The following is a 22,996-nucleotide window of genomic DNA, read 5'->3' on the forward strand; positions in this document are numbered from 1 at the left end:
GGACAACACTGGCTTTTTAAATCACTTAGATACACTGGGAATTTTAAAAATTAAAGCAGAATTTAAATTGTACTGTTAGCTTTATCAAAAGTCCTGACTGTAACCAGAAGCAGCTGCCTGTAACCAGAAGCAGCTGCCTGTTACTTCCCTTTATAATGCCACCGCTTTCCTCCTCCTGGTACTTCCCTCATGCTCCCCTGCATATTCTCAGATTTTAACTAACAAGCTATGGAGCCACATAATCACAGGGCAAGTGGATCAACGCAAGTGCCACCATAAAGGTGTCAGCAGGAATGGATCTGGCCTTCTCAGCAAGAGTCACTGTCAGCATGGTTTTAGGTGATGAGGAAACTGCACCCTGACTCAAGACCCTGACTTCACCACCTGTAAACTGTTCTTGATAGAAAGCGTAAATTCTATTCAGTAGAACTTGAGTGTACAAAAAATAGATTTCACCCTGTCCAGTTGTATACCACTCAGGTTTTTCAACATTATACAAGGCTTACCTTAAATTTAACCAAGTTCTGTATGGCATAGACTACTTCTGAGCATATGGCTTATTACACTTGCCATACAGCACATGTAGAACTCAGCACCCTACTTTGCAAGGAAATCTCTCTGAAACAGTCCTCAAAGAGCCAAATTCTACTCACGTAGTGCTTTTTCATGCTTGATAGAGTAACCTAGGTTAAGTAATATGAAGCTGTATAACCTAGTAGTTATCAGGTTAATCCAAGCACAGAAGCTGGATGAGTCAAACTCCTCCCCTTGCCCAGAGACAACCTTTTTCACCTCAGGAGATCTTTACCACAGATGATCTTCACTCCTATACACAAGTTCCTTCCTGCAGGCAAAGTATCCCCACCTCTTACTATGTACAACCATCTATCTGTCCCTCTCCACTCACTCCAGCAGATGCCATCTCCTTTTCTCCATATTCTGTGGAGTCATGGCAACCATGTAAACTAAGCTCTGCACACTGCAACTATTCTTCCACTCCTTCCAGGGAACAGTACAGGTGAGGAAGAAGCATCCCATGGGTATCTGATAATGCCACTGTGTTTAAAGGAATGGGGACGAAGCACATTCCTTCAACTAAACTGTGCCCATACATAGAATTCATCAGGGACTGTAGACAAGTAAACTGGAGTCACACAAAATTCTCTAAGCCTGAGCTTGCAAGTTCCAGAATTGGTCTTTGTAGCCATCTAAGACAACAAAAAAGATTAGGACCCCTAAGTGAAAGCTCTATGCTTACTTAGCCTAGGTCCCAAACAAAATAAATACTTTCACAAGTTTTAATCACAAGGAAGCTTCTATAGTCGCAGTATTAACACTAACCTCACCATGAGAATCATGCTCTTTGTACATGAACTTGTCATGAAGAAGAGAGAAAAAGCAATAAACATGGAGAAAAAAAATGTGGAAAAAAAAATCTAGCTTGAGCATTTAGGTTTTCTTATTGTGTTGGCTGCCCTACTCCTACAGGTCTAATACACAAGCAGGTCATTAGCTACTCCCCACTCCCCAAAACATATCAACAGCTGTATCATATACTAGGTAACTTTCAAATGGTAAAAATACCCATACACCAATAATGAATTTGATTTTGAACATCTTATGAAATATTTTTGTCTATTATAATAATTTTCTTTTGTCTGGAAACTAAATCCTAACATTTATAAAGCTGCATATGGAATTAGATCTATTACTGCGGTTGCACATTACAAAAGCCGATTTGTTTACTGAACTACTTGTTTATCTTGGTATCAAATAAGCAGCAGACTAATTAAGTTTTCTCCAGCTAATCATTTTCATGTGTGTTTTAAAATTGCCTTATGTAAAATAAAATCTTACCTTTATTAGTAGGACTGCCACAATGTATTCCACTTATGCTTTGGACAAAAATATGTTGCAATGCACTATATATGCAAATAAGCTTGTTCTGTCATGCAGCATCCGGCACTTGATATACAGTCAATTGCAGCAGCACCCAGTTTTTTTAAGGCCCATTTTCTTTGCACAGCAGATGTAAACAGCTCATTTCCCAGTAAATACACATTTACATGGGTTGATTGTAAGTAAACAAAGCCAAACATCTGTTTAGTTATTAGTTTTGGTATCCATTTCTCTAACTTGCATTATCCCACTTAATTATCAACACCAAAGAAAGCTAGTAGAAGTCAGACACTTCAAGTTGATGCGGTTAGTACAAAAAAGGAAAATAAAAGGGAACACTCAAAGCACTCTTCAAAGACCATCATGCAAGTGTTGCAGAAAGTTAAGCCCATCACCCATTTTCTGGTTACCCTTGCAAGGACTTAATTACACGTGCAGCCGTCTTTGCATAGCACCCATTTAATCCATGCCACCAAAATGGTAAACTTGGTAGTTACCAATCATTTAGATGGGGGTCAAAAGGGCTAATGCCTTAGATTGCTCTTAATCATAAGATATCCTCAGACAAACCTCCCCAGTCTTCATTCTGGCTCTACAAACACAAAATCAAGCAGCAGTGAAAATGTAATACCAACTACTTAATTAAAAACAAAACAAAAACAAATGCCAACACCCACCCAATTATTTACAACTTATTTCAATTTAAAACAAAAGTTAGAAAATATTCTAAGCTATATACAAAAATAAATTCAGTTATTTCACTTAAATGTATTTCAGCTATTGTTACTCTTTAAGTTAATACAAATTTACTAGGTCTCACAAGTCCACTGTTAAGAAAGAAAACAACAGAAATACAGCAGTAAAAAACATCTGTTCGAAGACTGCAAGTAGACCTCTTATTTTTAATTTCTTAACAAGATAAAGTATATTAGTACCTTAAAATAGTAAGTTCTAGAGAGTTGTTTAGAAAGCCTCACCTGTGCTTGAGGGAACATTAATTCGAGTTGTTTTTTTTTAAAGATAACTTAAAATCAGTTATTCATTACTACAACAGATTGAGAACATAATAAACCAGAATGATACCAAATTTACATATTTAATTCAGTGACTAAGTTTCACACAGTATTGTTACTAATATTGATACTAAAGTAAGGTTAATTCTATGAAGGGAAGAATTTTATTTAACTTATCTACCTACCATCCCTGAAGTAATTTAAACACTAATTCAAGAGCTAATCATATTTACGATGAAGTCATCATTACTTGAGCTGTATGTGATAAAGCAAAAAAAAGTATCCATCCGTTAACTAAACGAACCTACATTTCTCACAGAATTGTGAACAAGAGGTCTTCTCAGACTTTTTTTCTTTGTATTTTTAAAATAAAATTTTCAGTGTAAAGTTTAAAATATATACACTTTTAATTCATCTTGATATCCATCACCAGAACTACTACTGTTGCTAGATAGCTTGGCAACATAAAAATATAGCTTCTCCCTTAAAAATAATAAATAAAAGCCCCAAAACACATACCAGCAACGTGCCTGACATCTGTACAACGCACAGATAAGACCACAAAGAAATGAGAATCTAAGACCTGAACACAATGGGATGCCTCCTGGGGACATTCATATTCTTTTCACCTACTATTCTGTGGCGCTCTAAAACCATCTTCACAGGTAGTGAGAATTTTAGGAAAGGGTTGTAGCACTGCAACATGACGCATCATCTCAGGCAATTCTCAGACCCCAGAGTAAAAATGGAATTTTCTGCTCACTATCTCACAGTCCAAACATTAACATTGCTCTTTTCAGCATTCAGCCAAATTCAGGGAACATGTTCTATTAAAATGCAGATTAATGTGCTCATTCAGAAAGAGCATATAATGTTGAAGATAAGATACTCCTTACTGTCAAGCAGTCTTCTGCAATTGTTCATTGAATTTATTACGTTTATTGACCAAAAGCACATGATCAAGCTCCTGAAAACAGCTATGGCATATGCAGCAGTGCTAATATTTTCATTGTATCACCCTGACACTGTGCTTCTACAAACAGCAACAGAAGAATATCACTGGAGAAAAATCTATCAGTTCTGTGTACGGATGATAAATATACCCTTAACAGAAAAATAATCTCTGAGGAATTTGGTGTACTGTTAATATACCCTTAGCAGTTCTACAAGAATTGCTGGTATCAACGAATGATCAACTTCATAAGTAGTTTTGCATAGTGGATGTTGTTTGGTATTGGAATTCACATCAGAGAGAGCACTGAATAGTTATCAGACAGCAAGGACTTCGCTTATGCTAGTTTGTCTTATAACTGAAACTTCCTAATGTTTCAATTTGCAAAGCTGACTGAATGCATACTTAATACTTATATGGAAGACTCCTTCCTCACAACTTACTGAATCTTAAGAACTTCTAATCAGCATTTTGATTTCTTTAATAGAATAAGATTACTCACATCTTACATGCATACACACAGAGCAGGAAAAAAACAATATTATGGAGACAGATTTACTAAAATGGTATTTTAAAGGGCTGAATGAACACTGATGAGGTAAAAAGTGGACTGCTTTCTATCATCTTCAATTCATAAAGCCAAGAATAGATTAAGATTTGACATCATGTTCCTGGAAAGGCAACTGGATTTCTAAAGCATTTAGAAATCACAGCCTGCAAATCTATGGTTAAGTCCTAAGCATCATGACATATCCAGAAAAGCAAGAAACTTCACAAAGAGCATTAGGATACTGATCTGCATTTTTCCAAAAAGAATCGGAAGACTCACATACAGACCAGTAAAATATTTACGTTACCAGAAAAAAAAAAAAAAAAAAGGCATTCTGAGACTAGGAAAGGGGTGAAGTATCATACAGGAACTTCCTGGATATTCAATGCCACTTTTTCAAGATGACATTTAAATCTAAAAAGGTTAGCTTCCCCTCCCCCCACTCCTACTTGAGAGTAAAACAAAGATTGAGGTTCTACTATTAATTTTCTGGACCAATTTATATTGCTTTAAACAGAAGACTATGATTTGGTAAGTATTTGCGGGAGCGCCTACTCCACAGTACAAGGAGGACAGTTCAAAAATATCTATTAAAAATATGGAAACACCTTTGATATTAAGGTTTACAGACCTGTCTACTATTAAATTTACAGCTAGTTGTCTTCAGAGGTTTGTCCCAAAGCTGAAGTAACGTTACTACGATTCCTGATTAAGTGTATTCTTACAGCTCATTCCATCTAAAATCCAGCTGAATTTGTATTAGGTATTTATGAAGCTATGATGACTTCTTAGAAAACCATTGGCAGGTCTAATCAGTGACTTTATAAACTCAATAGTCTACAGTACAATCAATAACAGGCAAGACAGCCATATATTTATATATATTAAGTCAGAAATGCAGTTCTATAAATATTTTAAGTCACTTTTTACTTGAACAGAATGCTACAAAGTGCAAAGTAATTAACACAAACATACACAAAGAATAGACGATAGCATGACAAGGCTTCAAACTGACACATTTGGAAATACCCTATTTGCACAGTTCCACACAACCAAATACTTAGTAACTTTAGTAATCTCCTTGCTCCCCACTCGAATGCTTAATGTAAGCAGCAGTGTAACTTTTATAACCACAAGAATAACCCATATCATAACTGAACAACAAATTTTCCTAAGACAAGGTGCAAATAAAGTCTTCCAAAGTGAAGCATATTACATACAATGTTATATAGCACCACTGTTGTCAAGCAAGTATACAAGGCCTACTTCATTCAAAAATAACCATCTGTTCAACTAATATGGAAAAATTAACACAAAAGCAACTGACCTCTTCTCTTAGGCCCAATATGCTTTATCTTGGTTTTGAGTAATATGTTTTGTGACAAACTATGCCAGTCTAAGAACAAGCAATTCAACTTTTTATTCCCAAGATCGGGGAAGGGGGGGGGGCGGGAACCTCACACTCAAAGTATCTTACAAAAAGACATTTCTACATGCATGCGTTCTCACCTACTACTTAAAAAGCACCTACACAATTAAGAAAGCATGCAACACCTCCAAAATAAAGTAATTATGTTGAATGCATGTTCCCAAATTGGACTTACTTATTCTGCATTTGTATAGACTCTACCTATCCCATAAAACCAGAAATAGATTCATTCTGGCTTCTTAAATAATGTCTAGAGCCAATGCGCTAAAGAAGTTCACTTTATTTTTGATCAGTGTAGAGTCAATACCTTCAATATAAATGGACAAGGCATACACTTCATACTTGAATCAAAAGATCAAACAATCTAACTGCATTATAACCTCTATCCTGCTACAAATACAACATCCTTCAGGGACTGAAGTCTGAAATGCATTTTACAAAAGCAGCAGTTACCAAAACACTACCACAACTTACTATATCTTCTACAAATTGGGAGGGATTCCAAATCCACAAAGATCGAAGTTATTTCCTAATCCTTAAATAATGAACTGACAACACACCCCTTTTTCATTCACAGTAACTCTCAAAGCTCCCCATACATACCTTTAAATTGTAACTACAGATCATTATGTGTGCCTGAAATCAGCACATACTCGTTTTAAGAAGTGCATTCTTAAACCGACCAACTAAACTGACTACCTGAAACTGAGTCAGAAGTACAGACAGCAATCAAGTCAGATCTCCATTACAATGAAGACCTCATTATTCATTCTTGTTTCACAGCGAGAGGAATACAGGTATAGCCAAGGCAAATAATGTCACTGCCAACTTAGGAAGGCAGTCTGTTTCAGTAGTCTGTATTTAAGAGCTAACATTAATTGAAGACTGAATTAATTGCATTAATTAGGTAAGTTTCTTCGGACACTAGTAAGAAACAGGTGCTAAACCAGACAAAACCCCTTATACTTCCACCCACTCCAGGCTGCAGGGATTTTCTTTTGTCATTGCTAATGCTAACATTCCTTTATTTTGTCATATCTCAAGGACAGCCTAATACCATCTCTCCACTATTACGCATACCTTCAGCCTACAGTTTCCAATCAGCACATTTCATCTCCAAGAAAAAAAATGTCATGGCACATGCAGGAAATTCACCAAATTTTCATTTCCAGCCAAAGATGCTCATTCGAGAACTAAAGGCTTAATTCTACAAGTCAACTGACAGCAACAATTTAAGCACCCTTCTGGATATAAGAACAGATGAGGGCTTGAAATAGCGAGGAAAATAAGGTTAATTGATAGCATGTCTGTTATTCTTCACGGGGAAGGACTAGTAAATACTACCTGAGGCCAAATTGCAAGAGCCTAAGAAAAAAACATTCACATAGCTTTTAGATTTTTGATCATTACTACAATAGAGATGAAACCAAACAAGTGTGATTTGTCAGTAGATCCACTGGCCTTTTTATTGAGATACCTCTTTTAAAAAATATATATTTTAAAGTATTTTAGATATTCTGCAATCAACTACTAAAATATATACATACCCTACAAAAGAATAATGGTGGACAAAATGGGCATAATTTCCAAAATACTTTTATAAAAGTTACATAGGATAGATAACAAAAGGAATTTTCACTCGAAGCCAATGTTTAAGAGCTTTGTTCTACTTCAAATGAAGATAAGCAAGTCTGTATAGATTTGCTTGTAAATATATACCTAACTGCCTGTTTTAAATATTAGAATTATCTCCTTGATTTTAGTGTTTTAGCACAGTAAATGACCATGAACTTCCAAGCACCATACTGAATTACCTGGACCATGAAATAAAAACATATCAGTTAGACTTCAGTGAAAAAAATCAGATCCTCTCTTTTGCATAGAACATCTTTTGGTGCTAGTTTCATGCATTAAAAAATTTAAGTATCATGAAATCATGCACAGGATTTTTAGCTGTTCCACACACCACATAACTCATGCAACAACATACTGCATCTGCCAACTTTCTTCTCTCAGTATAATTGAGTTGTTCATACAAGCAAAAAAGCACCTTTTCAGAAATTCATGCCTTTGTAATCACTAGTTAAGTATTTACAATTTCTATAACATACAAGATACAAAATTATCAAACAAAACACATGACAGCATTCTTTTGAATAGAAGTCTTTCTAGCAATAGATTTACAAGGAAGCATGGAAGCGCTGGAATAATTAAATTTTACTACCATTCATATGGTTAACACAGCCTGGATTGACAACTGACTATTGGTAATTTATCAGCTGGTAATAAATGGTGGTGGTGGTGTAGGGAATGAATATTTGAACCGAGGACATTATTGAAGAGCTAACAAGAAAGTGAAGGTGAAAAAGGCTTAAAAAGTTCACATAGGTAGACTGCACAGCACCAAGAAATTAATGACAAACTGAAGTAGGTGCTCAGAAACAGAAGCACATCCTGGAAAACTGCCACTGAAAATACAAGTAGGCAAGACTATTAAGAACTATTTCACTATTCAGCAATTTATGCCTCTGCATATTTTAACATCACACAAATAGCCCCTGAATGTATTTGTAATGATTTTCCTTTGTACAAGTATTCTGCGCAGCTTTTAATCTTTAAGGCACTTCATACATTAATGTATGTAACATTACTAATTAATAATGTTGTGTATTCAACGCTGATTAATAATTTTTAAATTAGGCAATATGAGTATTCAGGGCCAAATAAAAGTCCCTTTGTTGTACATAATTAGAATCTGACATGGTCAAAAACAAACACACAACCCTGTTATAAATGGTTTGCATTTGGAACCACACGACATTTCATTCCAGTATCTTTGAAGTATTCCGGGAAGCAGAAATTAACTAGAAGTATCAAAAAGTATCCAGTTGTGACAAACTATTATTTTAACAACCTCTTCATCAGACTCAGCATGCATATAGCAGCAGTTGATACAGAAACAAACCTCTGCGGAAAGAGTCCAACTTTATTGAAAGCTCAATTTAAATATGAATAAGACTTCTCTAGGTTTTATAAACTAAAAATCAGATATATGGAGTAGTTTTATGCTTGATCAACAGTCAATATAACTAAGAATGAAAAACAAAAATCAAACATAAGACTTAAGTGGTGCGGTGATAAACTGTTACATTCCAATTTAATGAGAAAAGATTTAATAAACCTTGACAGAACAGAAAATCTCATGGAGATGGGGAAAGAAACAGTAACCAGAGCAAAGCTATCAGGACAAGGGTAGAATCTCCCATTGAAAAAGTGATACTTCCTTTTGCATAAAATTTTTTACTTGAAATTATAGTAAGTGTAAAAGAGAATGCTAATTGTTTAGATAGAAAATCAGTAATTCCTAGAGGTAGAATGCATTTTTGCTTTAGAAGAGCCCCAAGAAAATGGTGAAAATAAAATTCGAAACCAGTGAAAACGAGAAAAAAAAAACAGTAATCGTCTTTTATGTATAATTAACAGCATTTGCAGGAGATAGACTGGAATAGATAATTAGTCTGTTAGATCTGTTTTCGTATAAAGAGGAACTAAAGATTTTAGGAGAATAACCGGTTTATTTCTCCCCTCCAACCCTTCTCCCTCCTTTGTGAACAGGACTTCTGGTTAAAATAACTGCTAAGAGTAATAGAGGGCTCAACAAAAACTGCATCAGAACACAAGCAGTAAATATGTACCTGTATTTCCTTCCTAGAAAAACAGGGTAGCAAATCTGGGTGTAATGGCTGACCTTGTTCATGACACTAACTAGCTGCTGACAGACAAGAACTTTAATGTGGTGTGGATTTGCCTGTACTCAAAGGATTACAAACACAGCTATAAGGGTGAAGAATATTATGTGTTTCCCCATCCTATTACGACCACATTCAATAAAAAAAAAGGGCACCAAGTGCAAAACAGAATGCTTATGAGAATTAAGCAATTAACTCACAGGATGAAATCACAAATTGAAGGTTCACAAGGGGAAAAAAAAAATAGAAGAGCTTACACGTATATAGAAACTTACTAGTGAACTTCATTAAATTTAAAAAAAATTAAGCTTCATCATCCCTGTTAAACCATACGTTCTACTGACTTGCACACAAGACAGATGACTCCCCTCCAGCACACTGGAATTTTGTGACTTCCATTTAGACATTCAAGGACCTTAACAGTGACCTCAAGACTACAGCAATTCAGTAAAAAAGAACAAAAACCCACAAACAGTGGGCACCCGCACCCCCCCCCAAAAAAAAAAAAAAAAACACAACCAAACACAAACCCAAAACAACAGCTTAGGATGGAGAAACATGGGGAAATTATACTAAGTTTTTCTATACCATTGAACCCCTCCCCATCAAATGTTTTCCAAAGAAAAATAGTAGAGATGCAATCTGTCTTCAAAGTTAGTAACTAACAACAAAAGCATTCAAAGTTAAAAAACAAATGTTCTTATATTTGATTAGGTATGTTTCTAAGATACTACTATTACTGCTTTGTCAACTCAAAAGACAGAAATGTTCCAGAGTAACCTATAGCAGAAAGGCAGGTCTTTAGAATAAGAACTCTACCTGAATGAATCTCAGAGAGTCAAGCTTCTGGATTTGAGCAATGAAACAGTAAAGAAGTGAACATGCATCAAGTATGGCAAAAAACTAATGTTGATTAGTAGAAGAAATGAAAGACACGTGAACAAATCTAAGTTAAACCAGCATGAACTATAATTAAGTATACACATAAACAGCCACTTGCATTTCTAGCAAAATGCAAAATCACAGTAGGTTACAATATATACATGCCAAACAAAATGAAAGAGAAGATATCATATTGCACAATTAGGACAACTAACTAGAAACTATATGCAAAGCATGCCAAAAAGCACCTTCTGAAAGCTTAGAGAAATAGAAGCTTTTTAGAGTCACAGCCTACCATGCTGATACTTTGGCCAGAGAAGTTGAATTTGCTTACCTCCTGTAAAAGATCTGCCTGTTCAATGGCTTTGAGAACATTTTTCTTGGAAGTCTCCTGAACTTCCCCTCCTAAAAGGAACTCATCCAGAATGAAATAGGCTTTTTCAAAATTGAAGATGATATCAAGTTCACATACCTAAAAAGAACATCAAACATTATTGCAAAAAGGGAGAATACTATCTGTTGAGGTATATCCTCTCACAAAACTTAACTTGCTAACAGCTTCAGCAAACCTCACCAAATCAAGATGTTTGCCTCAGGCTATAACGTTCTAAGAAATTGGGCAAGAAAAAAATCAAGCCCTCCGAGGAAAAAAATAAGTTAATTTTTTTTTTTGGAGTTAAACAGTTACAGCAACCTCTTTGAAAAATATTCTCATTGTTAGAAAGAGTTCAATTCACAAGTGTCAGTATGGTGTGGCTCTTCATAAGGCAAGAGAATATCCCTGTAGAAGTTTTGCTCTTGCCTGCAGTATCCAAAAGCAGATCATGCAATCTTGTAGAAAAATGTTGAAACACAATCATCTCAAACGTCTTATTCATCCTGTGCATTTCCTAGTCAGAAGGACTAGGAAGGTAAAAGGAAGAGCAGCAGTTTTTCCAAGAGTGCTAATGTACATTACTACAGTTTGTGTTTGCTATCTGGGTAAGCAGATGTCTGTCTTTTCTTTCCTTACCACTTCTGCTAGTTCACAACCAACTGCCTCCTTCAGAAACAGATGTAAGAAGTGCTCACATGCTAGTGCAGTGTCAGGGAGAAAGAAAGCTGAGTGCCTGGACAGAAAGCTAAGGATAAGAGACCTCAAGTGAGACTACTACAAAATGAAATAAATGCAGGCAATTAACACCAGATTAATAACAGTTCTTCTCCCAAATTAATAATTTATTTTTGTATTTTAACAGTTATGTAGGCAAACATCAGTTTAGTTTGGCCAAGCAAGAAACATAAAATGTGCTAGATGCACCTTTACAACAGCTAGTTGATTATGTTTTTTAAAAGTGACATAATATAAAGAGACTGTGAATCTATAAAAATTAAAAAGAAATTACTAACTTACACTGCCAAAATACTTGTCAAGAAGTTCTACATAGCGATGAATGATTTCCAGAGTTATTAGTTCATTGTCCTGATCTTCAATAGCACAGCAGAAATAGAGGCTTGCATACCTGTAGTAACAAAATAATCCTGATGTTAGCATAAGAACATAAGCAAAATTAATGCACTTGAGATGTACTACGTTCCCAGTAGTCCTTCATGCTCAGGTTTAGCATACTGTTACTCTAAATCAACATCCATGCAAGTTCTGCCAAAGAATGGCTGAAAGACCACTAGACATATGCAAGTACCATAGGGATCTGCCTCCTTGAGTCAACGAAGACTTCAGTCTTTACCATCATTTAGCTGACAGAATTAAATTAGCCTAAGAGATGGCTGGAAAACAAAATGTATTTCATTTTTTGGCCTCCTGGCAGAGTACTGAGGCAAGGTATTTTACCTACTATCTGTAACACCCAAACACTGGTCTACTAATCAACAGATTCCATCTTAAATTTTTATCACATGAGCTACACACACAGAGTTTAAAAAATTATAGAAAATGCTTTGGGGAAGATGCATTGAATTAGCAATTAGGATTTGGTCTTTATAGAGAATTTAACAAATGCCAAAAAAACCTCCAAAACTAACTATACTGTCATATACCCCAATTGCTATTAAGTCAGCAACTCACTACCAACTGTCCTGGTATCAGACTAATGAGAGGCCATCAGCTAGCAATCCACTTCCATTGTGGAAGACAGGGAATTCTGATATGATCTTGAGTTCCAATTTAACAAAAAGACCATCCAATTCTACCATGCTTTACCTTATACTTGTTCAAGTCATGTTTTGAAAAGCTGATGCAAAAACAAAACAGGAATGAAAGCTGAAAAACCCATTTAGTCTTTTCTAAAGTGCCAAAGCCATACGCTATACAGACACACATAGCACAAATGAGATTTCAAGTAACACCTGTTGTAACTGATTATTTATATGAACCAGAAACAGCTTTTGTTTGCCTGTTTAGAGAGGACAACTGGCCACATTAAACACTGAGTAACCAGCCTTATTTAAAAAAAGAAGTCATTCAGATGTGAACGCCAACTTTAAGATGCATATTTGTTTCCCATACACTGAAACAATACACCTTTTAAGTGTTACGCATATTTTATCAGCTGGGTCTTTGTAAGCCCCCAAAGAAACTGTCAGGGTTTTTGGCTAGAAGTCCTGAAAAAAAAAAAAAAGGTTGTATTTTGTAGTATGTTCAAATTTGTCTCCCAACCACTCACTTGGCATCATTTATGACCTAAAAGTTCCCCTACTCTGCTCTAGCTAAGTCAAATTGCTATGGCTTCAGCATGAACAATTAATCAGAATAACTGGTATGCAAGTTTTAAACTATTATATAAAAAACATCCTACCAGAAAATTATTGGGGGGTGGGGGGGCAGGGGGAAGAGGAAAATGCCTCTGTTGAAGCACTTAACACTTTAATTCCCTTGCTCTTTCATCTCTACCACTTGTCAGCTCGTCAGAAGTCCTATCTGAGCACAGGTCTTTCGATTTTACACTGTTATGTCTGTGCCTCCCTAATTTTTCAAGGACATTTGCAGTCATTGTAGCAGCCTGCAAGACTCAATCTGTATAAGGCATCTTTTGGATAAAATTATTTCAAAAAAAATACTGGAAAGTGATACTATAAAGAAACAACATGTTTTCAAATCTACTGAGAAATTTCTAAATCAAACTCCATGTTTCCGTATTTCACCGTAGAAAAAAAGAGCTTTGGCACATTAGTTCACATTTACACTAATTACCAGCACTCAGGCCAAATCCATCTAAACAAACGTTTCATCATATTCAGATGAGCAGCACTGATTTTGAAGTGTAGTTAAACTGTTCCGTTACAGTGCTTAAACACATGTTGAATCACATACTAGCAGACCTTATCAAAGCAAGTTTGACTCATATTTTAAATGTACCCACATGGGACAGTCCTTTTGTTCTTCCCTATTACTTAAGGGTCTCTTGATGCACAGAGCTTTTTATGCAAATACCCACTAAGGGAAGGCGGGGTGGGGCCAGAGGAGATAAGGAGACTACCTAACAAAATACTTTCCCAGAAGGTGGTCTGGTCTCAGGGTCCTGATTTTAAAATAAAACCTAACGTTCTTGTCAAAGACTTTATTTGGCAGCTAGTGAGTAACTACACACTAAGCTCTGCCAACTGCAGTACTGGAAAAAGAATACCAAGAAACAAACACTACTCAGCAGCATCTTAAAACAAAATGGAGGCCTGGGTATCTATTGTTATATGCAGAGAATATTTTAAGTATTTTTTAAGTAGCAGTAGTGACTAAATGGATCACTACTCAAAAGAAAACAAATGTAGATTCAATAAGCCTACATGGCAAATAGTGGAAGAGTATACACAAATCAGTCATCATTGCAAAGGGCATGATTATACAAAGGTACACTTTTCTTCAGACCCAAATTCACAAAGACAATAGTTCATTGTAATTTTTTTTTTCTCTGCAGCCCAGGGCTTCAGAACAGTCTCCACATATAGTCTACGGAAGATAAACAAAAGGTTTTGCCAAGTGTAAAAGCTTACACACAGAATGTCCATATAAAGATGAGTAGATTACTGTACTTTGCTGAAAAAGATTTCTGCTTTGCAGCAGCATTGTTTCTTCCTAATGAGCCTGACAGAAGCCTGTCTTTCATATGTATCCAATGAAAAGGCAAATCCTGATAGTAAAGTATTCCACACCACACAAAAGCAAACGGTAGTGCAGGGTGTAAGAAACAATCTGCCCTTTTTATTCCTATTGCAATTGTGTGTGTGGAGGTTTATCAGTAGACATTATTTGCAGAATCTTCAGACACAACTCAGCTGCTTATACTCATTTATGCGAGTATTTTATGATAAATATCCTCCACTTATCAAAAAGGGGACCAAAACCAGAGAGACCAAAAACATTTTGGAAAAATCACCTGAAAATGTAATATGGAATAAAAGATCACAAAAAGAAACACAGGTGGTATAAATACTTATACAAATGCCTGCCTTCAGATAGATGACCTTAGGGGGTTTTTTGATAGGAAATAAATTAATGAACCTCCTCCTCAAGCAGTTGCAATAGTTCAGCACTGGGAAGCCTCACAACCGGCAGGCAACGCTTCAGCAGAGTTCTCTACTACTCTGCTCACAGCCAGGTTCAGTAACTGCTGGGAGATCCCAGCGCTGCGGGCAGAGCGTAACTTGCAAACCCTACCAGTTCAATGGTGTTCTCCTACTAGACGACCAAACATCTGCTTGAGGGCATCCCTGGAAGTCTAGCATCAGGTAAAGCTGCAAGCAAGCCATAAGTCTATCTGCATCCAAGTCAATTTGCATGAAGATCCTAATTGCAGAAATTTAAACCTTACAGAGTTTGGCAGGAGCAGACTTGAACTGCAAATGACAACCAAGCTGCCTTTAAGAGACAAATGGGTGCTTAAGGTAGCCCAAGAATCTATGGTTTGGTGATAGCTGACCCAGTGAAAACCAGGATCTCTAAAAAGCTGTGCTTGGAAAAAGATTTTTTTTTTCTCCTCCAAAAAACTTGCACATTTCTTTAATAAAACAAGAAGTTCTGAGACTCTAGGACAGGCTGATCAATCACTATTCAGTCAAGGATACAGAAATCAACAAAAATAACACATTCAACTTAAGTTAAGCATTTCTTTTATAGTTTCTGATTTCAGCAAGGGTATGCCCCCTTTTCCTCCCCCAGTAGTTTTAGAAATGAACAAAAGCTTGGTACTGGTAATCCTCTAAGAAAAATCTGCTGCTTCTTGATGCTGAGGTCCTCCCAGTGCCACATGAAAGAGTCCTGTATAAAGGTTAAAATAATCAAACCCAAGTACCCAATTCACTATAATCACTGCATTCAGTCAGTTTTACAGAGACACCTAATCAACACCATAGTAACATTTTTAACAGATACAACTTGCAGCTAAGATGTACATAAAGACAGTAATCATGTCAACTGCTGGGCACACATTACTAGCCACATGACTTCACCTTAGGTTCACAATACTTTGAGCTAAGGGGCACACTACATGCAGAATGGGCTTTCATTGTTTCTTGGGGGGGGGGGGGATGGTAAAAAAAGTTTTAAAACTTTTTTTTTGTAAGTCTTTAACATTAACATAAAATAAGCATAATCATAGGTTAAGTAAAATATGATTGCCACAACATTAAGGGCAGCACAAGCTATGACAATTTTATAACTTTATACTATAAATACAGTTCCAAACTTACACATAAAAGCAAAGCCACGATCCTTAATTAAATTACCAATCAACAATAACCAAATCCCATGATCTCAGTTAATCAAATTCTAACAAAGTAAAATTTAGATAAAAATCAGTTATTCTGCAATTTCTGATTTTGACTGCAATATACTACACAATGAAAATAACTCATACTGCTAGAAGCTAAAACAGTAAGCAGGCTGAGATCTTAAAAAAAGAAATAATCATCACATCCTATCTTAAGTTCCTTTTTCTAGTGAAATTAGAAATGTTAACATTTAAAACACCTCTGCCACAAGGTGAAAGGTACATGAACCTCTACCCTATTTGCTCCAATACCACTACATTTAGTTTTTAAAAATGACAAAACATGAAGAGCGATCATTGTGTTTGCTAAGTTTCTCATCAGCCGTCTGCAGAGGACTCCCTCCCTATTTTCATAAAGTGCAATTGTTGTTCGCTTCCTGTATTTAAATACTTTTATTTCCAGCAAGTCATTTCAAATCTCTATTTGTCTCAAAATTAGAAGCTCACATCCTTTTGATCTTCTGGTATCTACCAGCCTAAAAAACTCTCTTCCAAACCAGCTACAGAATACATACACCCCAATTCATGAACCATGGCAAAAGCAGGGCACATTTCCACCTGTGTTGTGTAGCACTAAAGAAAAAATACAGCAGCAACAGCTGACCCTATTTTGCAACGATTATCAATGCTACATGTATGAAACCAAGGAAAATAGAAGTTAGTCACACACGTTCATACAGATTTCAAAATACTTAGTTCTGCTTTCTTGAAGTTTCATTCAGAAAGCATCTTATAAGGATGAAATGCTACACAGCTAAGGAGGCTAATCAAAATAGTCCAGCTTTCTTGATATATGTTAAGTATCAGAAGGAAGCAAAAAATACTGGCTTGCCAATTCTGCATTTGAGTTCATTCTGTTCTTGCAAAAAAGGTACATCAAGAAGACCCTTGAGTATACGTCCACTAATGGCAACCATTTTTTGAGGTGCAATATCTAGGTCAATTCTCTCTTACATGTTGACAGTAAATGCACTCTTAAAAACAAGCACAGCATATCAATTTCAGCAATTTAAGACTCGTAATAGCAATATGCACACACAACATGTACAATAGCACTATGCACACACTTTTATAGCTTATATTGAAAAACATTTGCACCAGGAGGTTCAGATCCTTCCCAGCAATAGATCAGAAAAGAACCGATCTTAGTAGAGATGCCGAAGAGCATTTTGTCTGTGAGCAACTGAGAGCGCCTTTTGCAATTTCACAAATGATGCAAAGTTCCTGCAGGTGTATTTCTCTTTTAGCCACTCACCTTTCAGAAAGTATTTAACTTCAACTGTTGTGGTTGTCATTTTGGGATTATCTACTTTTGAGCTATAACAGATTTCCCATTTCAAAGAAATCACACTAGTTGGTACTCATCAACTTTAATTACAGTGTGATGATTGGAAAAAGTCCCACAAACCTAAAAGCTGTTACTGTTATCAGAGACAGTAATTTAAACTACCACCTCTTATACCCAGTCATTCCAGTGATGTTTTAATCTAACGGAACATTGCAAAAGAGCAAAAGAAAACAAGATTTGAGATGTTCATTAGCTTGATACAAGCTAATCTTAAACAAAATTTCATAGGCTAACTGTGCCAGATTGGTTTGCAGACAGTGAAATAAGCTACTGCAGTCAGCTGTGCACACCAGCAGTCTAGCAGATGGGCTGCAGTCTACATCCAGCCCAAAATGGTCTAGATACATCTCCCAGCAAATTTCTTCATTCTCTTTGATCACAGGAGCCACCGCACACTAATGAGATGCATGAACACCACAACTTTCAGCAACTCAAAGAGACATACCCAAATATCCACCATTTCCCTAGACAGAAAATGACACAGCAAGTAGTTGTTAACAGCAATAAACAGACACAGAAGGAACACAGCCATGTGGAATCCACTCACCCCCAGCTGAGCTACTGTTGTTCAAGACCAGACTAGGAAGGGAACAGACTGGCCTACTCATGCCTGAGTTTTCTGATGTAGTCCCATAAAAGCCCAGCTAAAATAGCACTTGCAGGCATTATCACTTGAGGGAGCACACAAAGCATTTGAGCAAGCTCATCTACATGTACGTACAAGAAGTTTTGAGAGGAAATTGAGAGGCAGAAGGAAAAAGGGTGCATGCTTTCTTTAAGCACAGCCTTACACATAGTTCCTTCTCTTTCCTCCTCCCTGTGCTAAAGAACTGGATGCATTAAACTGGTAACAATCATGTACATGATGTTACATGTGATGATGTATGCAAGAAAACAGGACTTAAAACATCTAAAGCTTGTTGATTCTACCCATTTGGTACACTGGGAAAGAGTTACAGACTCTTAATTTCAGCTCCAGTTCTCTCTGTCCTACCTGCAGAGAGACTATAACAGTATTTATTGTAGGGCACAAATTCTTTACCATCTCAAAGAGAAAATAACCATGCATAAACCTTCTGAAGTTCAAAACTAACCAGAGAAGGGAGACAACTCAAGGTTTCACAGCACCAGCTTTAGCTGGAAGAGACACAGCCTACCAAAGCAGGACTAGGATTACTGTTATTTGTGGAGAAAATTATGTCCACACCGTTACATTGTAATACATTCTAAAGATCAGCACAAAGCTAAACTAGGGAACAACTAAGAAATTAAACTATTGCAAAGAAAATTATACAGTTACTTCCCCCAAAAGAAAGCTAGCCATGGTTTCTTCAATTAGGAAAAAAAAATCTTTTGTATTCATAGCAAAAAAAAAAAAAAGCCCAACAAAACACCGAACTAGGCATTCTAGGTATTCTGAGAAATTATTTCCTTATTTCTATGAGCCTTTAAAAGCAAGTTACATTTTCAGGAGATTTAAGTCACTGCCTGAGGTAAACGTTTATAAAATTTAGTTTTTCTTTATCACCTATTAAATCTTGCATGCTTCATATTTGTACTCATTTATGTACTGTGTGACTCTAAACATAAAACCAAGAACCACCACCACTCCTTATGAAAGTAGAAGGAAACCTCATTTCTTTTCTTCAGCATATTTCTAAACGCATGAGTGATTTTCCACACATGAATGATTCCTACTTGGTTATCAAATTAGATTCAAGGGAAAAGTCAGTCTTCTCCATAACCAGCAGAGGGAAAAAGGGGAAGGAAAACATAATAATCAGCCTTCATTATTTTCCTGCTACTTATTACACTGTTTGGGATGTATGGCAATTATGAGGTTAGTGAGACAGAACAACCTTTTGTAGACAATCTTCAGGTCTCTCCATTCCAGGAAGCTGCACATTTTCGGTTTGCGGGCTAATACTGTTTGAACAAGTTCCCTTGTGATTTTCTTCTTTTCTTTGTCAGATAATGGGACATACCACTTCTGGAGTCTCAGTTTCCCCTGGCGACTAAAAAGCAACATAAACTGCATCTGTTGAATTAGAAGAAGGGGGGAAAAAAAAAAAAAAAAAAAAAAAGAATATCAGTCTCTCATTTCCAAAAAGACTTCCATGAGGAGAACCAAACAGGAAGCAAGACAGCCATGCCAAACCATATTTCTATAGCAGCAGCAGATGTTACACAAGATTTGGAAGTACTAGTAATACAAAGGATTCTGCCAAACAAGGTCAGTCAAAGCAAAGATAGTAGAAAGCGCACACAAGTTTCAGAAACAGATGTCAGAACCACCAGGTAGCAAGTGAATACACCCAAATTTCAAACAAACCATGTCCAGCACGGGTATGGTTGCATTTGCGTTTACTACAGAAAATGACAAAAGAACAGCACAGCAGTCTCCTCAAATACCCGAACTCATTTCCAATTCACCGGATTAGAGCCTTACAGCAGGAGCAATTTGCACTTAAGATCTTTCTGAAAAACCTCAGAATACTTTAAAAGGCATTAAATCTCCCAACGGAGAGTCCTACGGCATAGGAAAGCCTCGTCTTTTCTCACGTTACACAAAAGGAGTAGAGATTAAGTGCTTTCCCTGCGGTCCTCTGTTCCCGGTCTCGCTTCCTCTAAAGGAGTGATGTTGCAATTATATTTTAAGAGGAACTTGTCGACCGTCTTTTCCAGCAGCTCTAACATTGAAGGAAATGGCTTCCCCCCCCCCCCCCCCCCCCCTCCTTTTTGCTCAAAGTTGTATTGAGCTGAGGAAGTTTCCCAGGCAATATGACAGACGTGAAATACGATGAGAAAGCCCAGCCTGGTCCCGGGTGACAAGCACGACCAGCGCCAGCACAGACAAGAGGCGGCGGCGGCTCCGAAGCCCGGCGGTGCCGGGGCGCTCCCTCCGTTGGGGGCAGCCCTCCGAGCCGTCCCCACCGCCACGACACCCGCTGCTCCCGGCCGCCCGCCGCGGCTCCTCCCCACGGGGGAGCGGTCGCGGGCGACCCGAGACGCGCCGCCGGCTGCGCGGACGAGGGGCGGCCGCGGAGGCGCGGGCCCGCCGCGACCGCTCCCTCCCCTTCCCTCCGCCGGGCGAGGGGCAGCCGCCGCCCGTCCCAGCCCGGGGTGCGGAGCGGGAAGCGCTGCCGCCGGGGCTGCGTCCAGTTCGCCGCGGCCGGTCTGTACGCCGCCGGCCGCTCCCAGGGGCGGGCTGCAAGAGGAAGGGTCCTGCAACCCGGGGCGGGGGGAACACCTCCCCGCGTCCCGGCGCGCCCCACGGCGGAGCTCCGCGCCCCGGCGCGGTGAGGGAAGCGAGCCCGTCTCCACGCGGCTGTGCTCACCGTGCCCCGTGGGGGTGAGGAGGGAGAACGAAGAGGAGGAGGAAGAAGAAGAAGAAGAAGAGGAGGAGGAGGAGGCGGCGGCTCCGCTACCCAGGCGGCTGCTGCTGCTGCCGCCGCGGCTGCCGAACGGGACTGAGGGGAGGGGAGCTGCCGCCGGCTCGAGCTCGGCGCGAGCGCGCGCGCGCGCCTTAACGGCCACCACCGCCTTCCCCCCCCGCCTCGTCTCGGGCAGGTCGGGGCGGGGCGGGGCGGGGCGGGGCGGGGCGGGGCTCGCGGACGCCGCTCCCGGGCGGGGCAGTGAAGGGGGCGGGGCCCGCTGGCGCCGCCGTTTCCACCCCAACTCCCTCCACCCCTCCCAACCAAAACTTTATTAGCTCGTCGGGGGGGGCGGCCGCCTGATGAGCGCGTGCGCAGTGGCGCGAAATGGGGGGGGGGGGGGAGGGACCCGAAGGAGCTGTTCGCTACCTAATCGGGGAGCTCAGCGCAGCGGCGTGTGGGAGGAGCGAAGCGCGGTGCTAACCAATGGGTGGGAGAAAAGGGCGGCGGGGGCGGAGCTGGAGGCAGCGGTGGGAGGGGCTGAAGCAGGGGGCGGGGTTATCGGGCCTAATCCGCGTGGCTCCAATTAGGATAGGGCAGCAACCGGCGCGGCAACAGCCAACCAGGGAGCGCAAGGCAGCTAGCGGTCCCGCAAGCAGCCAATGGGCCGGCTCGGCAAGGAGTTGGGGAAATGACATCAGTCAATCAGGCGCCCGGAGATCGAAACTCCTCCTGCGACCTCCCGGGCCCCGAGGCGGGGCGGCCGGGCGGGGCCGCGCCTGCGCCGTGCGGTGTTGCCTTCGAGCACGTGCGCGCCCCGCGTGGGGGGCGAGGGGCGGGGTTGGGGTGTGGAGGCAGCGGGGCGCGGGGGGCGGCCGTTGGGCGGGAGGGAGGGTGTCCCCCTGAGGGGAGCTGGGACGGGCGGCAGGCACCGCGCTTCCCCGGGGAGTTTTTCCCCCTGAGTCACCTTGGTTGCGAGCGGTGATTAGATTCGCGGGATGAGCCGCCGCTGCCGCTGTGTCCTCAGCGGCGTTGCGCTTCGCAAATGCTTTGTTGTCACTCGTGTGCGGCTGAAGTTTCCTGTGCCACAATAGGGATTTCGGTGGGTTTTGTTTTGGTTTGGTTTTCTGTGTGTTTTTTGTTTGTTTGGTTTTGTTTTTTTTTTTAGTTCTAATGGAGGTAGACTGAAAATACATGGTGAAATTTTGGTTGAAAGAAATTTAGGGACGTGTCTCTTCAAGCAGAAGTTGGAGCACCTTAAAAGAATCTTTTAAGGACCCGGTGGTCTCTACATCATCCCCCCCCACCAGCACTGAAGGTGGCAGTAATTGGAAAAGATTAACCAGCTGATCTTTTAATGATGTAACACAGTGATTGACAGGGCGAGGGGAAAAAAGAATGTGCTCCCCTCCATACCTCTCCATAAGGAGTAGCTCCAAGCACTTTGGGATGTATATCACTTTTATTACTTTTTATTACTGTCACTTAAAAAAAAAAAAAAAAAAAAAAGCCTATTCTTCTGGCTACAAAATAGCTGTGGCAGCAGAAACCAGTGCTGGAAATGCTTTTGTGTAAAAATGGGGATGGTCTGAAAGGAAAGCCAATTTTCTGGCATTTCAAGGAATGCTATAATCAATTGTACTTGAGGAAAACTGCAGATATATTTCCCATTGTTATAATTGTAAATGAAAAGTGACTCGAGAACAAGGAGATGTGCATGAAACCGAAGTAAATAGATAAGGCAATTGCAATATTAGAGGTCATGTAGAAAGTGAGAACTGCTGTTCTTAGGGGCTTGTTCCTGTCATAGATCATGTTTGTTTAGCAGCCATCCTGTTCTCATTTGAACCTGCCTTTCATCAAACACAGGAACAGATGTGTATGGATCTGTTATCTCATAGGGTCTTTCCTTCTACCAGTGGAGTATTTTGCCCTCAGTAGTTGCCAGGAACTGCAGCACTGCTTGTTTCTTGTGAGGCTATTTCATGGTCTAAAACACCCTCTTGTTCAGAAAGCTTTCATAAACGATCTATTTCCT

General features: G+C 39.3%; 1 protein-coding gene across 7 annotated transcripts in view; it reads right to left on the reverse strand.

Annotated features, from left to right (window-relative positions):
* The window catches only part of AP1S2 (adaptor related protein complex 1 subunit sigma 2), a 32,126-nt gene extending 10,956 nt beyond the window's left edge, over positions 1-21,170 (reverse strand). For 3 of the 7 annotated variants that reach the window (XR_004409564.2, XR_004409565.2, XR_004409566.2), the window contains exons 1-5: positions 20,923-21,170; positions 19,444-19,622; positions 11,868-11,976; positions 10,809-10,946; positions 2,397-2,491 (exon numbers count right to left, since the gene is read on the reverse strand). Coding sequence is in view for 4 of the 7 variants with exons in the window: in XM_033010121.2 (XP_032866012.1) it covers positions 10,809-10,946; positions 11,868-11,976; positions 19,444-19,622 (426 nt within the window). In the remaining 3 variants the exon portion in view is untranslated. Of the gene's footprint in view, positions 1-2,396; positions 2,492-10,808; positions 10,947-11,867; positions 11,977-19,443; positions 19,623-20,374; positions 20,533-20,922 lie in introns of those variants that run through there. The other 4 variants (XM_033010121.2, XM_033010119.2, XM_033010120.2 and 1 more) reach the window with 3 other exon arrangements.
* Between the last annotated feature and the right edge of the window lie 1,826 nt (positions 21,171-22,996).

The sequence above is a fragment of the Tyto alba genome, unplaced genomic scaffold (assembly GCF_018691265.1).
Source record: "Tyto alba isolate M040663 unplaced genomic scaffold, T.alba_DEE_v4.0 Super-Scaffold_14, whole genome shotgun sequence".
Taxonomy (NCBI): Eukaryota; Metazoa; Chordata; class Aves; order Strigiformes; family Tytonidae; genus Tyto; species Tyto alba.